General features: G+C 41.0%; 1 protein-coding gene and 1 pseudogene across 5 annotated transcripts in view; one reads left to right on the forward strand and one right to left on the reverse strand.

Annotated features, from left to right (window-relative positions):
* MID1 (midline 1) overlaps positions 1–13,699 on the reverse strand; it is a 367,686-nt gene that overhangs the window by 6,286 nt on the left and 347,701 nt on the right. For 4 of the 5 annotated variants that reach the window (XM_053580019.1, XM_053580020.1, XM_053580016.1 and 1 more), the window contains exons 8-9: positions 6,873–7,034; positions 4,617–4,824 (exon numbers count right to left, since the gene is read on the reverse strand). In XM_053580019.1, the coding sequence (XP_053435994.1) occupies positions 4,617–4,824; positions 6,873–7,034 (370 nt within the window). Of the gene's footprint in view, positions 1–4,612; positions 4,825–6,872; positions 7,035–13,699 lie in introns of those variants that run through there. The other variant, XM_053580021.1, reaches the window with a different exon arrangement.
* LOC128577259 (Na(+)/H(+) exchange regulatory cofactor NHE-RF3-like) lies at positions 1,296–3,922 on the forward strand (annotated as a pseudogene).

The following is a 13,699-nucleotide window of genomic DNA, read 5'->3' on the forward strand; positions in this document are numbered from 1 at the left end:
TTAAAATTAGGAGCAGAATTCAGACTCTCATGCTGTACCCGCCTCCTCGTCGGGTCTAATAATCTTTGCATGAGCCCATTATCACTCATTTAGTTAACACCATTTCATAAAACACTAAGTGCACATTAGCAGCATTAGAAAGTAAGAAAATAACTAAGTGTATAGTCCATTAAGCAAAGGAAAATACCATTATATTATCATTAATCTGTGAAACTATGTACATATTTCCATAGAGCTTGAAAGGTGCAGGTAGAGTGTAATGTTTCATTACGTTACACAGTGAGACATGGAGAATTCACAAAGTATAAAAATTATGTTTCTCTGACAACGTTAACATGCCCCATTGCACAGATCATAACATACACATTAATTTAAAGTCAGGACTGTATTTCACCATAAAATAATGTCATTAGCTGTTGCAAATCAAGGTGCCAGGGGCATTTAATCTTGGGGGGCACCCCTTCCCTGTTAGTATCTCCCAGGAAATGTGAAACGAATTTTCACATGAGGATTTTCTGACATAGACACAATTAGGTTTGTAAAGATCCAAAGTATGGCAGTTCATTTAGAAGTGCCTTTCCCCCTTGTGAGTTAGTTTTGGCATCCGAGAGGTGTTTTCAAGGTAATGTTGATCTGTGTTTATATCAGTATAACTGAAATGGTCTAGTAGAATTTCCCACACTATTCATCAGTGGCAATGAGATCATAATGATCAGGTATCATTTATCATAAATAATTATTAATAGGTTAGTAATCAAATTCATGGTTTTCCTTTGTGATTTTTATCTTGCCCTATGGCAGCTAAAAATTGCAAATGCCAATCTAGTCTAGAGCCTACTAGGGTGAAGGATTTGTCCTCCATCTTCTGGCAGCATGGTAGAAGAGAAAAATGTCCTGGGCAAGGAGAATCATGAGAATAACAACTGAGGAACACCTACCCCTTCAGCCAATATAGTATGTACCATTAGTGGGGGAGATGGGACACCCAAGCTTTCATTTTCACTTCTGAGGTTTTGGTTAATTTGTGCCTACTATATAAAGGACTTGGAAACATCACATTATTTGCATAGATTTGAATTGAACAGGTTTTTTAAAAAAAACAAAATGTTTGTCATGCTTATATCAAAAGAAACATGGTTATTATACTTACCATCTTTAGGTTACGCAGTTTTGAATGTTGGTTTTGTTTTTAAAGCAAGCGTTAGGCTACTACTTGTTTAGTACGCTACTGTAAGCCCTAGAGAGTAATTACAACTTCCAAAAATATATTGCCCTTCTGTGAATAGCAGCATAGCATGGCGGTTAAGAGTGAGGAATAACAAACTACCACCCAGGGGCCAACTGCGGCTCTCTTCCTGTTTTTATAAATGAAGTTGTATTGGAACACAGCCACGCCCATTTATGCAGTACTGTCTGTGGTTGCTTTCCCACCACAATAGCAGAGTCGAGTATTTGTGACAAAAATCAATGACCCTCTGGCTCTTTACAGATAGTATTTGTGGATTCCTGGTTAAGAGCTTGTTCCTGACTTTGCCACCTCTGACCTTTGTGACCTTGTACATACCTCAGTCGCCTCAGTGAAATGGGCTAATGCAACTATGCTTGTAGGGCTGTTATGATGAATAAATGACTTAGCATCTATAAAATGCTTTAACCAATCCCTGGCATATAATTATGCTATATAGGGGTTTTGTTAAATTACAATAAAATAGCTCCAGTAGGCATTTGTGAGAGAGAAGGCCAAAGGAAGGCCTGCAGTCTATGGCTACAGGATTAGGCAAGGTTAACTTTGCAAAGTTAACAAATTCCAATGTAACTGCACCTTGACCTTTGCCCTTAGTCTTAGAGAACTCATAGTCTTAGAGAACTCAGTGGGCTAAAGTCACTGGGCTAGATCTAACAGACCTTTTGAAATTATTTCCAGCCTATAATCACTGCTTCCCCCCCTTCCTTCGCCCTAAGCTATTTGTAGTAATTGGTTTAGTCTAGAATCACAAAACATATAAATCAATAGAAATTAGTTTTGTAAACTGATGAACAATATTTTTAAAGTAGGAAATGGCAAAGTACAGGCATGAGAAAGGTGTGTGCCAAAATGGTCCCGAAAGAGCTCACCAATAAACAAAAGCAAAGAAGAGTCCACGTTTGCCAACACTTTTTAGAGAGGCAAGACAATGTTTTGGGCCATGTTGTCACTGGTGACGAAACATGAGTATACCAGTACAACGCTAAAAGCGTCAAAGTACACTATGGAAGTCAGCCAATTCTCCATGCCCAAAACAGTTCCATCAGTCCAAATCAAGAGTCAAAACGATGTTACTAACATTTTTCGATATCACAGAGATTGTTCATTATGAATTTGTATCAACTGAACAGTTAACCAATTTCACTATTTGAAGGTGGTGAAATGTCTGTGTGAAAAAGACAAAAATGACCCTAACTTTTCACCTAACAATTCACGGCTTTTGCCTCATGACAATGCAGCAACTCACATGGCACTATCTGTGAGGGAATTTTTAGCTAATACACAAATGATTACATTAGAACACACTCCCTTTAAAAAAAAATGGTAGGAAATGTCAACCTTTTTCTCTAAAGGTCAGAAAGTAAACCTTTTCAGCTTTGCTAACCATGTGATTTGGTCTTAACTACTCAACCTGATGTTGTGGCTCAATGGCAGCCATGGACAATATGTAAATGAATGGGCCTGGCTGTAGCCCCAGAAAACTTTAGTTTCCAAATCAGGTAGTTGGCCAGGGTGGGCTCAGGGGCTGTAGTCTCAATGTTTTAGGCACTGCTGGAGCACCAGAAGAAATAGCACCCTCAGGTGAGACAGAGATAACAAAAGAATACGGGAGAGTGTAAGGAGGCCCTTGGGCTTTGCTAGCTGAACAATCCAGGGAGTTCCAAGACCAGGGTTCGCCAACGGAGACAAGGTCCCCAGTGAACTGAGCAGCTCCTCTTCCTTCCTGGTACAGAAGTAGCTTCCACCTTCAACCCCCGAGAATGTAAACTGTCTAAACGAAAAGATGAACAAAGCTATGGCTTCTTCTTGAGAAGGACACCTGCAGAGAAGGCTGGCCTCCAGGATGGAGACAGAGTTTTTAGGATCAACGGTGTTTTTGTGGACAAGGAGGAACATATGCAGGTTGTGGATCTGGTCAGAAAGAGTGGGAGTTCAGTGACTTTACTAGTTCTGGATGGGGATTCCTATGAGAAAGCAATGAAGATGCAGGTGGACTTAAAAGAGTTGGGTCACAGTCAGAAGGAGCAAGGTTTGAATGATAAGAAACTGTCCTGTGACGAATGGGCAGGTGGAGACCTGGACCGAGCCCCAGCTCTGCTACCTGGTAAAGGAAAGGAACAGCTCTAGCTTCTCTCTGAAGACCGTCCAAGGTAAAAAGGGAGTATACCTGAATGATATCACACCTCAAGGTGTGGCCATGAAAGCTGGGGTGGTGGCTGATGACCACGTGATTGAAGTGAATGGGGAGAACGTAGAAGACGCCAGCCATGAGGAAGGGGTTAAGAAGTCGGGAAGCCATGTCATGTTCCTGCTGGTGGACAAAGAGACTGACAAACGCCACAGTGAGCAGAAGATAAAATTCGAAAGAGAAAAAAGCCAGTTTGAAACTGTTATCCCACCAGCCCCTAGTTGTGGAGATGAAGAAGGGAACCAATGGCTATGGTTTCTGAGTGTGGGCCCAGAGCAGAAAGGTCAAATCATCAAGGACATAGATTCTGGAGTCTAGCAGAGGAGGCTGGCTTGAAGAACAGTGACCTGGTAATTGTTGTCAAGGGCGAGTCTGTGGAAACCATGGATCATGACGGTGTTGTAGAAATGATTAGGAAGGGTGGAGATCAGACTTCACTGCTGGTAGTAGACAAAGAGACGGACAACATATATAAACTGGAGCTTTGAAGACCATCTTACTGAAGGGGAAAGGCCAGAAGAACCTACCACATATGAGGTGCTGGGCTAATCGCTCAGATGTGTTATTCTCTAACAAGGAGATTACGTACAGGTTGTTTAGAAACTTGCTTACTATCGTGGAGCCTGAAGAAACTAGCAATTCTGCTGGACATCTTTTGGATCCTTGTCTGGCATTCTAGTTTATTTTAAACACATACACGTATTTGTGTGCATGTTGGTCCATATTGCTCCACAACCAAGCTCAATATTTTATACCTTTCCTGCTTGTGGTAGCGGAGAAATTTTACAGTTTACAATAGATATATCATGAAGAATGGAACATGTATGACATCTTACAAATGAAACTAGCACATATATTTAATAAACTGCAACTTATATTTAAAATATAAACAAAAAAGAGCACTGCTGGCATACTATAGCTCTTTCAGGAACTTGAACTCACTAATTTTGCGATCAGCTAACCCATAGCTGTAGAGGTTAGTAAGCAATAACAGATGGTTGTTGTTTAAAGCTGCTGAGTTTTGGAGCGTTTGTTATGCAGCATTCTCCTAACAATAGCTGACTGACATAGCTTTTCTGCATTTCATTCAAGATAGATCCTGATAGGGGCTGATGTTCTGACAAACAATACAATGAGATATGCCTTTTTATAACTGGAGGACAATAGATACAAATTACCTACCATGTGCTTCCACTTATGACCACTTCCCAATAATGCCGGCCACTATCAATAAACACATTTCCAGCTACTCCATAGCTCCCTTGGCTGGTAAAGCGTTCAGGCGTGTGACTCTTTTTGGAAGATGACTCATCACGTTCCACTGTCAGGTTATCATGGGACACCTTCAGTTTTCGATGAGCAGATTTGGGGTCTAGTTTAAATGGTTGGCCTGGAAACAAGTTTGCAAAACAAAAAGAAGATGATGATGATGAGGACTGTTTAACACAACCAACGGCATATTTTCATAATTAGATTTAAAAGGCAGGAAGAAGCCAGCTCTCTTATCACAAAGAGCTATCTTATATTTTAACAGTACCCTAAAATTTTAATAAACTACTTTAAAAGATATTTGTTTGCATACTTTCCATGATATTCAAAATATAATAGGGAGCAGCAAGTCTAAAGTATAGTAGGCATCAAGGATGATGTGTAGGCAGCACCGTGGAAAGCCTCACAAGACTGTGCTGGGGCAACCCCCTTAGGAGCCAGCACCTCTTGCAACTTCATACCCTCATACAGACTTCATACACTGAGTGATGATTAAGGATGAACAGACTTATTCCCCAATCGTCTATGAACACTGTGAGAGAAGCCCACCTCAGGGACTTGATGTTCAGTCTTCTCCATGTCTCGCACAGCGTCTCAAACACACTGAGCGCCGCACTTTTTTTTTTTTTTTTTGAAGGAACAAATACATGTTCAAATGCAAATTAGAAACAGCTGATCTCAGTGTGCATAGGTATTGTGCCCTTCGTTGTATGGCTATAAAGAAACATGTCATCATGTTTCGAGTTTGTCTTTGTGATAACTCATACCTGAAATTAAATATTCCCATTTTAAAAGTGAAGAAACACTAAGTACAGTGTGGGATCCAGAATTGGATCTTGAGATAGGAAAAGATCATTAGTGAAAAAGTGGCAAAATTTGAATAAAGGCTGGAGTTTAGTTCCAAGTACCTTTCTTAGTTGTGACAAAGGTACCAGGGTTACATGGCAAGTTAACATTATAGTAAACTGGGAGAAGGGTAAATAGTACTCTTAATACTCCAAAATTTAAAAAAAGTTTTAAAAAAAATACGCAGAAACTAGCCACAAAGCCTAGTGGCACAGCCTTAGTCTTCTCATCCTTAATGCTGTTCTTCTGAGATGTGCTCTGTAACGCACTGGGAGATCAGGGAAACGGTTTGAGGGTTCCTCTTGAAAAGCAGTTAACGGTTTCTGGTGACTGGCTGGCAACCCCACCACACGGTGCCATATTGACACACTCCATTTGCTTTCTCTTGGGAGGTCATAAGAAAGAAGAGAGGGCAAAACAAAAAGAAAAGTGGGCAGAAACAGGGAGACGGTGATACCTCAAGGTACATTTATAGGTTACATCACTCTCGGGGTCGGAGGCTGTCCTGTTATTATTTTGCAGCATCTCTGGTCTATACCCACTAGATGCCAGTAGCATCTACCTCAGTTGTGACAACCCCAAATCTTTCTAGATACTGCTAAATGTACCCCAAGGGGCAGAATTGTCCCTGATTGAGAATCACAGGCCCAGATAGTTCTCTGGAGTAAAAGAATGTCTGAATAGTTCTTAATCTGGTATTCTGCTATGGAAAACAATTCTACCTGCCATTTACAGAGCCTCTAATGTGTTAGGTTTTATTTATTTATTTATTTATTTAAGACAGAGTCAGTATGTCACCCGGTAGAGTGCCGTGGCATCACAGCTCACAGCAACCTCAAACTCTTGGGCTTAAGCGATTCTCTTGCCTCAGCCTCCCAAGTAGCTGGGACTACAGGCGCCTGGCTATTTTTTGGTTGTAGTTGTCATTGTTGTTTTAGCTGGCCTGGGCCGGACTCGAATGCACCAGCTTCAGTGCATGTGGCCCGTGCCCTACTCACTGAGCTATGGGCGCCAAGCCATGTGTAAGGTTTTATGTATACATATTCCATTTCTCACTAGAACCCCTCCAGGATTATTTATTTAAAAAATGAGAAGACAGAAGTATAGCGAGATCAATAGTCTCATGGCTGTCAAGGAGTAGAGGCAGCTTTGAAACCCCGGGGTAATCTGAGGCGGATTCCAATAGCCCACACTGAGGCTACACTTACTTTTTGAGGCTGTCAGTGATGCCTAAGACACAGAAAAGGAAGAGAAAGGAGGGTAGAGTCTGTCAAAAGGAAAGCAGATGAGACATGACAGCTCTGCTGAGTTCACAGCACTTACTGTTTGTCTTCAACTTCCCAGGCTCGCTGCTGCGGCTGCCTGCCTGGTTAATGGCTTTGACCATGAAGATGTACTTGGTGCCGCTCTGCAGACCGTGCACTGTGTAATGGTTCTGCTTGATGTTGGGCACGATCATCCAGCTATCAGCTGAGTTACACAGACCTGCAAAGCCAACCAGACATGGTGCAGTTTTTTGGCAAAACCATGGGGCAAGGTTTGCATCATTTTAGGTTGCATAATTTCAGTTTATTTGAACTGTTAGAGTGGGCAAGTGGAGTGCTTTGTCATGGCAGTCATGTATGAGGAACTGTCTTCACTAACAGATGTGGCAGATTGCATTTCTGCTTCCAATTCTTCATCCTGCCCTGTAGCCAGGCCTAAGCAACTTTGCAGGTACTCCCTCTAAAGCAGTGGATATATATCCTATGATGTGCCTTGAATTTGGTCATGTAACTTTATTTGGCCACTAGGCTAAAAATGACAATGTGCCAGCTGTTAGAGTACACATTACAAGGACTTGAAGCTTTCTGTTGACCTTCTGTCTCTGCTATTGCCATGGGAAAAACATTCCTAGAATAGTCTGCTCATCTCAAGCAGAAGACACATAGGGAATAGCTTTTGCCACCCAGCCAATGCAAGAGCCAGCCGAGTAGAGATCAGCCAACCCCAACCAGCCCATGACAGGGAAGCTAAGAAAACCAATTGTTGCAGTAACGGATAGGGGAAGTATATTCTTGAGAGCATCCTGGAGCAGCAGCACCACTGGGCAGCTTGAGGCCCAGTGTAAGTCTTGGGAAAGCATGGGCAGGGATTTCTGACCAGCCACATCCCTAGGATGGCTGGTGCCAGAGTGGAGTGGGGCTGCAGCTCTGGCTATACTCTGCAGGATGTGGGTTGAGGAGCAGGCTGAGGATTTATGATGCTTGGAAGAACTTGAGGGGGGAAAGAAGGAAGCCCGTTTTGTTTTGCAGCTGACTGATGCTGAAAACATCTCTTTGGTATCAGGTCCAAATCTCCTTTTTCCACCCATCAATCTGCACTCCAATAGAACCTCTTTCCAGCTCCCTGGTGACAGGGCTGTCATGAAATTTCCTGACTCTTGAATTTCCTTCTCCAGTCCCTGGGAGGTGGCTAGACCCCTCTACTTCCCGAGGGACTCCAGACTTACCTCCCCACTCCTTCCCTCTCAGTTGATTTGCAAGTCAAAGGGTAGTTCCTTTGATCTTGAGGCAACTTATACCTTCCCAGAGTCTCAAGAAATACTTCCTTAATCTTTTTGTGGTCTCACCTTTTAAAGAATATAATAAAACCTGTCTGTAGAAAGAAATTCACAAATGCATATACATGTGAACTACAAATACTTGCATAGCATTTTAACACAGTCACAGCCAGTCATTCCCCTTACCCCAGGCCATCTTTGAATACTGGGAATACTTTCTCCAACTTTTGAGCAAACTATTGTTCATGATATTCTCACAGTTGAGAAAAAATTAGAAGTATTTTGTCAATTGTAAAAATTCACTTCACAGGATTTGCAACTTGAGTGCATAGTATTTTCGGGTCCACTTCAGTGAATCTTTATGTGTGTGTGTATTTGGCCTTGTAAATTTTCTGTTGCCTCTTTTCATTTCCACCGGCGAACATGTGTCACCAGAGGACTGCCAGATTTGAAAAAGCCAAGCAAAAGAAAGGAAATAAGTTGAGACTCATGACCAGGCATGGTGGCACAGGCCTGTTGTCCCAGCTACTTGAGAGGCTGAGGCAGGAGAACTGCTTGAGCCCAGGGGTTTCAGGTTGCAGTGAGCTGTGATGATGCTGTCGTACTCTGGCATGGGAGATAGGGCAAGACTCTGTCTCAAGAAAAAAGTTGAGACTCACAGAAAAGTCTGAGCACGTGTTTGTTTATATTTTGGGATTCAGCAGAGCAACTACCTACAGGCACCAACCGTTGTGCCTCCTCCAGGGGGAGGCACAACGGTTGGTGCCTGTAGGTAGTTGCTAACTCTCTAACTCTTAACCCTCCATTTTCCTAACTCTTAACCCTCCATTTTCCTACCAATTTTCATTTGCATAACATCCAGGAAAACATCCACAGTAGTTTACATCCTACTATATGTCCCTTTCCATCCATCCTCATCTTCCTGTTTCCCTTGGATAGAGCTATAATAAACTCTGTACTTCTGGACAGTGCCACAGCCAACTAATAGGTTTATTTTTTTTTTTTTGAGACGGAGTCTCACTGTGTCATCCTCAGTAGATTTCTGTGGTGTCACAGCTCACAGCAACCTCCAACTCTTGGGCTCAAGCAATTCTCTTGCTCAGCCTCCCTAGTAGCTAGGACTATAGGTGCTGGTGCTGGCCCCACCTATTTTTAGAGATGGGGGTCTCGCTCTGGCTCATGCTGGTCTAGAACCCTTGAGCTCGGGCAATCTGTCTGCTTCGGCCTCCCAAGTGCTAAGATTACAGGTGTGAGCCACTGCGTCTAGCCCAAATATGAGATTTTGATCCTATCAAAGAAGGGTCATTTTGAACTCTGAGCTCTCGGCCCCAAGAGGCCAAAAACTCTCTCTAGGTATTTAATATTTTTATTACCATAGCAAAAAATGTAAAAAAAAAAAAAAAAGTAGCTTTTCTAGGGACTAGGATAATCTACTCATTCTTTTTATCTTTGTCAACAGCAGTTAGGCACAAATGAAAACAATAACAGCATTCAGTAGATTAAAATGCGAATCCCATCAATTTCACTGCTTTTACACTGTTCCTGTTTAATTGCATATGGTACAATAAAATGACTATTGTGGTCGAAGAAAGCAAATGTAAAAATGTTTCAATAAACTTTAGATCACTATACAACCACAAAGCTGTATTTAATGTGTTGGGGGAATGTTTTCAGCAACCATCATAAAGCAGATGTCTGCTGCAAACTGCAACTTGGCCTACAATCCAAAGTCTTAACAAAGATTTAATGTTTCAGAAACCATTTCCAAACAAAAAGGGACTCTGACTATCCTGATTATTTTGAAGAGGTCACTAATTTCTTCCTTGAATGCTGAAAGAACAAAATGTTTACGTAGTAGTAAAATTTTATTGGTTAGCTTTACACCGGGACCATCTACATTCGTGAATGCTAACAGCTATTACTATCTGGGCTTACCTTTAAGTTGTTATTATTATTGCCAGGATAATAATTGAGAAGTTGATTAAAAATGCCAAGAAAGCGACATTGACAATTTTCTTTTAGGGGCTGGAGTAAGTGGGGTGAGTTGGAGCGCACCATTATGGTGTTACTGGTGTTGGTCTCACGCCAGCACCATCTAACTTCTTGCATATGGTTCTGAGCACCAAGTTTGCTTAAGCAAGACTTCTCAGCCTTGATACCCCACTGTGTTAGGACTGTTGACCAGGTTTTTTATTCATCTCTTTATGAAACACCCACATAACCATCCTGACTGAAACTTTTCTCCAAACTCATTTTTAATCATCTTTGAGGGTACTCCAACATTCACCTCTTCCAACTCAGCTTGAAGTATTAAAACAATGGAAATTGGAAGATAATTAGTCCAGAATGAAATCTAATTGAGCTTTTCGATTTTGTATATATTTTTTCATTCACAATGGGTCAGAAGCATTTCCCTACACAATGTGGCTCATTATAAGATCTTAATTACATTTGGGATTTCAGAGCCTTGTATGACTACTGTCACCTTGCTGCAAAACATTATGTGTAAAAACATCCCACACTGTGGACACTTTGGAGAGGATGCACGCTGGCTTCTAACATCCTTTCTCTCTTCCAGGTGAACATTCTTTCCCCCTTCTCTATAAAAATAGTGTATGTTTAATAACTTTCATGAATTTATGATGACTAAAATAAATTAAATACAGATAACTACTTTGCCATTAAGGCTTAAAAAATGCAGCTTTTGATTTTTGCTAATAAAAATAGGCTGCTGGGCAAAGGCTCAAATGTAAGATTTCAAATGAGGCATTAAAAGTACTTTTGGAAAAAAATGGAAAACAGTGTAAACTTAAATACATATCTAGTTATTAACATCTAAAGTCAACACTATTAACAAAAATGAAAAATAAAAATTCAATATCAATTTTGTTTTTGAATGTATGCATTTCATTAGTCAGAATCGTTTTATAAGATTAAAAAAAAGTTCCATGGATATTATCTGATTCTCTTTCACGAAAGCCAGTTAAAGGCAATTAACTGCAATTTATTATGACAAGTAAAGGGACCATGACCTAGACACAGTAACATTTCCTAGTGGCGTAAGGAGCTACAGCTGGGTTTTGAGTGTTACATCTTCCCATTTTCAGTAGATTTTACCCTTAGATATTGCATTCAGTACAACATTTGCAAAGGCTACTCCTCTAAATAATAGGGCAAATTATTTAACAATATTCAAGAAAGGCCTTTCATGTAAAAATTGTGTGAAAAGTTATCATGCAGCTAATCCTGGAAAATTACACAACTGACAACTGATCATACGGCATAAAATACCAGCCTTTTAAAATGCAATGACCAGCGAGTACAGTCTATATTTTTGTAAGAGTAATAACTTGGTTTTTATTTTATTTTGGATTAATATAAGGGTACATATGATTAGGTTATATTGTTTGCATTTGCTAGGAAAAGTCCTAGTTACATTTGGGTCCTTCACCCAGGAGGTGTGCCAAATACTGCTACATTGTAAGCATTAGGTAGATGCTTACTGACTCCCTTCCCCCCACTTGAATTTAATTGTTTTTCTTCATGTGTGGGCCTGTAGTTGTTCATCTGTTAGTTTCAAATTAGTGTTGTGTACACAAGATGCTCGTTTTTCCATTCTTGAGATACTTTACTAAGGAAAATATTCTTCAGCTCCATCCAGATAAATGCAGAAGACGTAAAGTCTCCATCTTTCCTTATGGCTTCCATGGTATACAATACCACAGTTTATTAATCCATTCATGGGCACTTGCGTTTTTTCCACATCTTTGTGACTGTGAATTGAGCTGCTATAAACGGTCTAGTACAAATGTCCTTATGATAAAATGATTTTTTCCTTCTGGGAAGATACCTAGTAATGGGATTGTGGGATCAAATGGGAAATCTACTTTTAGCTCTTTGAGGATTCTTCATACTTTCCAAAAAGGCTGTATTAGTTTACATAATATTAGTTTAGTTTCCCCGTCAAACACAAGGCCCAGGCCTTTAGTCAAGATAATTAAAACATCTTTTCTTACAAGTGAGAAAACATGACCTAATTTGCCCAAGATTGCAGAGCTAGTGAGGTCTAAAGTTGGATTTGAATCCAGGTCTCCTTTCGTCACTATGAATATATAATACTTAAGAAGAAAATACTTTTAAAATGATTGCATGTCAATTAGCTTTTTATCTAAATTTATTCCTTGTTGCAGATTGATGTTGTAGGCATCAGGGCTTTAATATGGAGGTTTAATGGGTATAAAGAAATGAATAAATCCTGATACAGACAACCTGACAAGAGTATCTGAGTTTAGTCCACACCAGTAGTTTCACTATTTCCCATGCCAACTTTCTGGCATCTGTGCATTAAATAAGGTAGGCTCATAATCTTTAGTAAGTCATTTGCTCTGGTTGAATGTCCTTAGGCGCGGACTTCTTGTATCATATTCTATTTATGTGTCATTTCAGCATTACTTTCTATGGAAATCAAGTCAGTCATAATTTAGCGTACTGAGAATTCCTAAGTTTCAAGCAATAAATGTTGTCCTTTCATTTTGGGAATGGGATGAGGCCCTAGTATGGAGTTCAAGGTTCTGAAGTAGATTGCCTTCTGGCCCAATTCCTTGATCTTGCCTATAGCCACACTCTTCTGCCATGTGACTTTATGGGCCCTTTCATCCTTACTCCGGGCTTATTCATGGGATGTGCTTTGGTAAATGGCATGTCAGCTAATATGACACAGGTGGGAATTGGAAAAGCATATGGGTAATCAGGCCTTACACCTTTACCTCTGCAATCACCAGAATAGACTTGAAGTGGATTGCAAGAGGATGAGAGAGCTGTGTGGGCAGCTGAGTCACCCCAGTTATCAGCCTGCCATGCCAGGGGGCTAACCTTAGCAGGGCTTCCTAGCTGACCCCCAGCTGACTCCAGACGTATGAGCAATAAATGTTTATTGCTATATGCTATTTAGTTTCCGTGGGTGTTGGCTATTCAGTCCTTTCAGTGCAGGCCAAGGCTACACGTACTCCCCAGACACCCACGATGATTTGATTCAAGAAATTTCACGAGAAACATAACCATCTGTGGTGGACCTATCCTTGGCTGGCCCCCAGGATTCCCGCTCCCTAGTATGTATTCATGACTTTGTATGATCCTCTCTGCTTAGTGTAGGCAGAACCTGCGACTTGCTTCTAACCAAAAGAACATGGTAAAGGACAAAGATCTACCACTGTTCCTAAGGTCCCTAACCAGCTGACTTGTAGTTAATCAAAAGGAGAATTATTCTGGGAAGGGGCTGGTTTAAGAGAAAGAGAGTTGGGTGGCAACCTGTGGCTCAAAGGAGTAGGGCGCTGGCCCCATATACCAGAGGTGGTGGGTTCAAACCCAGCCCCGGCCAAAAACTGCAAGAAAAAGAGTTAAAGTAGCCAACTCTCTTCCCCTTGCTAGCTTTGATGAAGCAAGTTGCCATGAATTCCCCAGCTATAATGAAACAAATTCTGCCAGGAAACTGAGGGAGCCAGTAAATAGATTGTTCCTCAGTTGAGCGTCCAGTTGGCCTGCTAGCCAGGCCAAAACCTGGACTTCAGCCTTCTAAGACTCTAAGAAGACTCAGCTCAACTGTGCCCAG

This window comes from Nycticebus coucang, chromosome X (genome assembly GCF_027406575.1).
Source record: "Nycticebus coucang isolate mNycCou1 chromosome X, mNycCou1.pri, whole genome shotgun sequence".
NCBI classification, from domain to species: domain Eukaryota; kingdom Metazoa; phylum Chordata; class Mammalia; order Primates; family Lorisidae; genus Nycticebus; species Nycticebus coucang.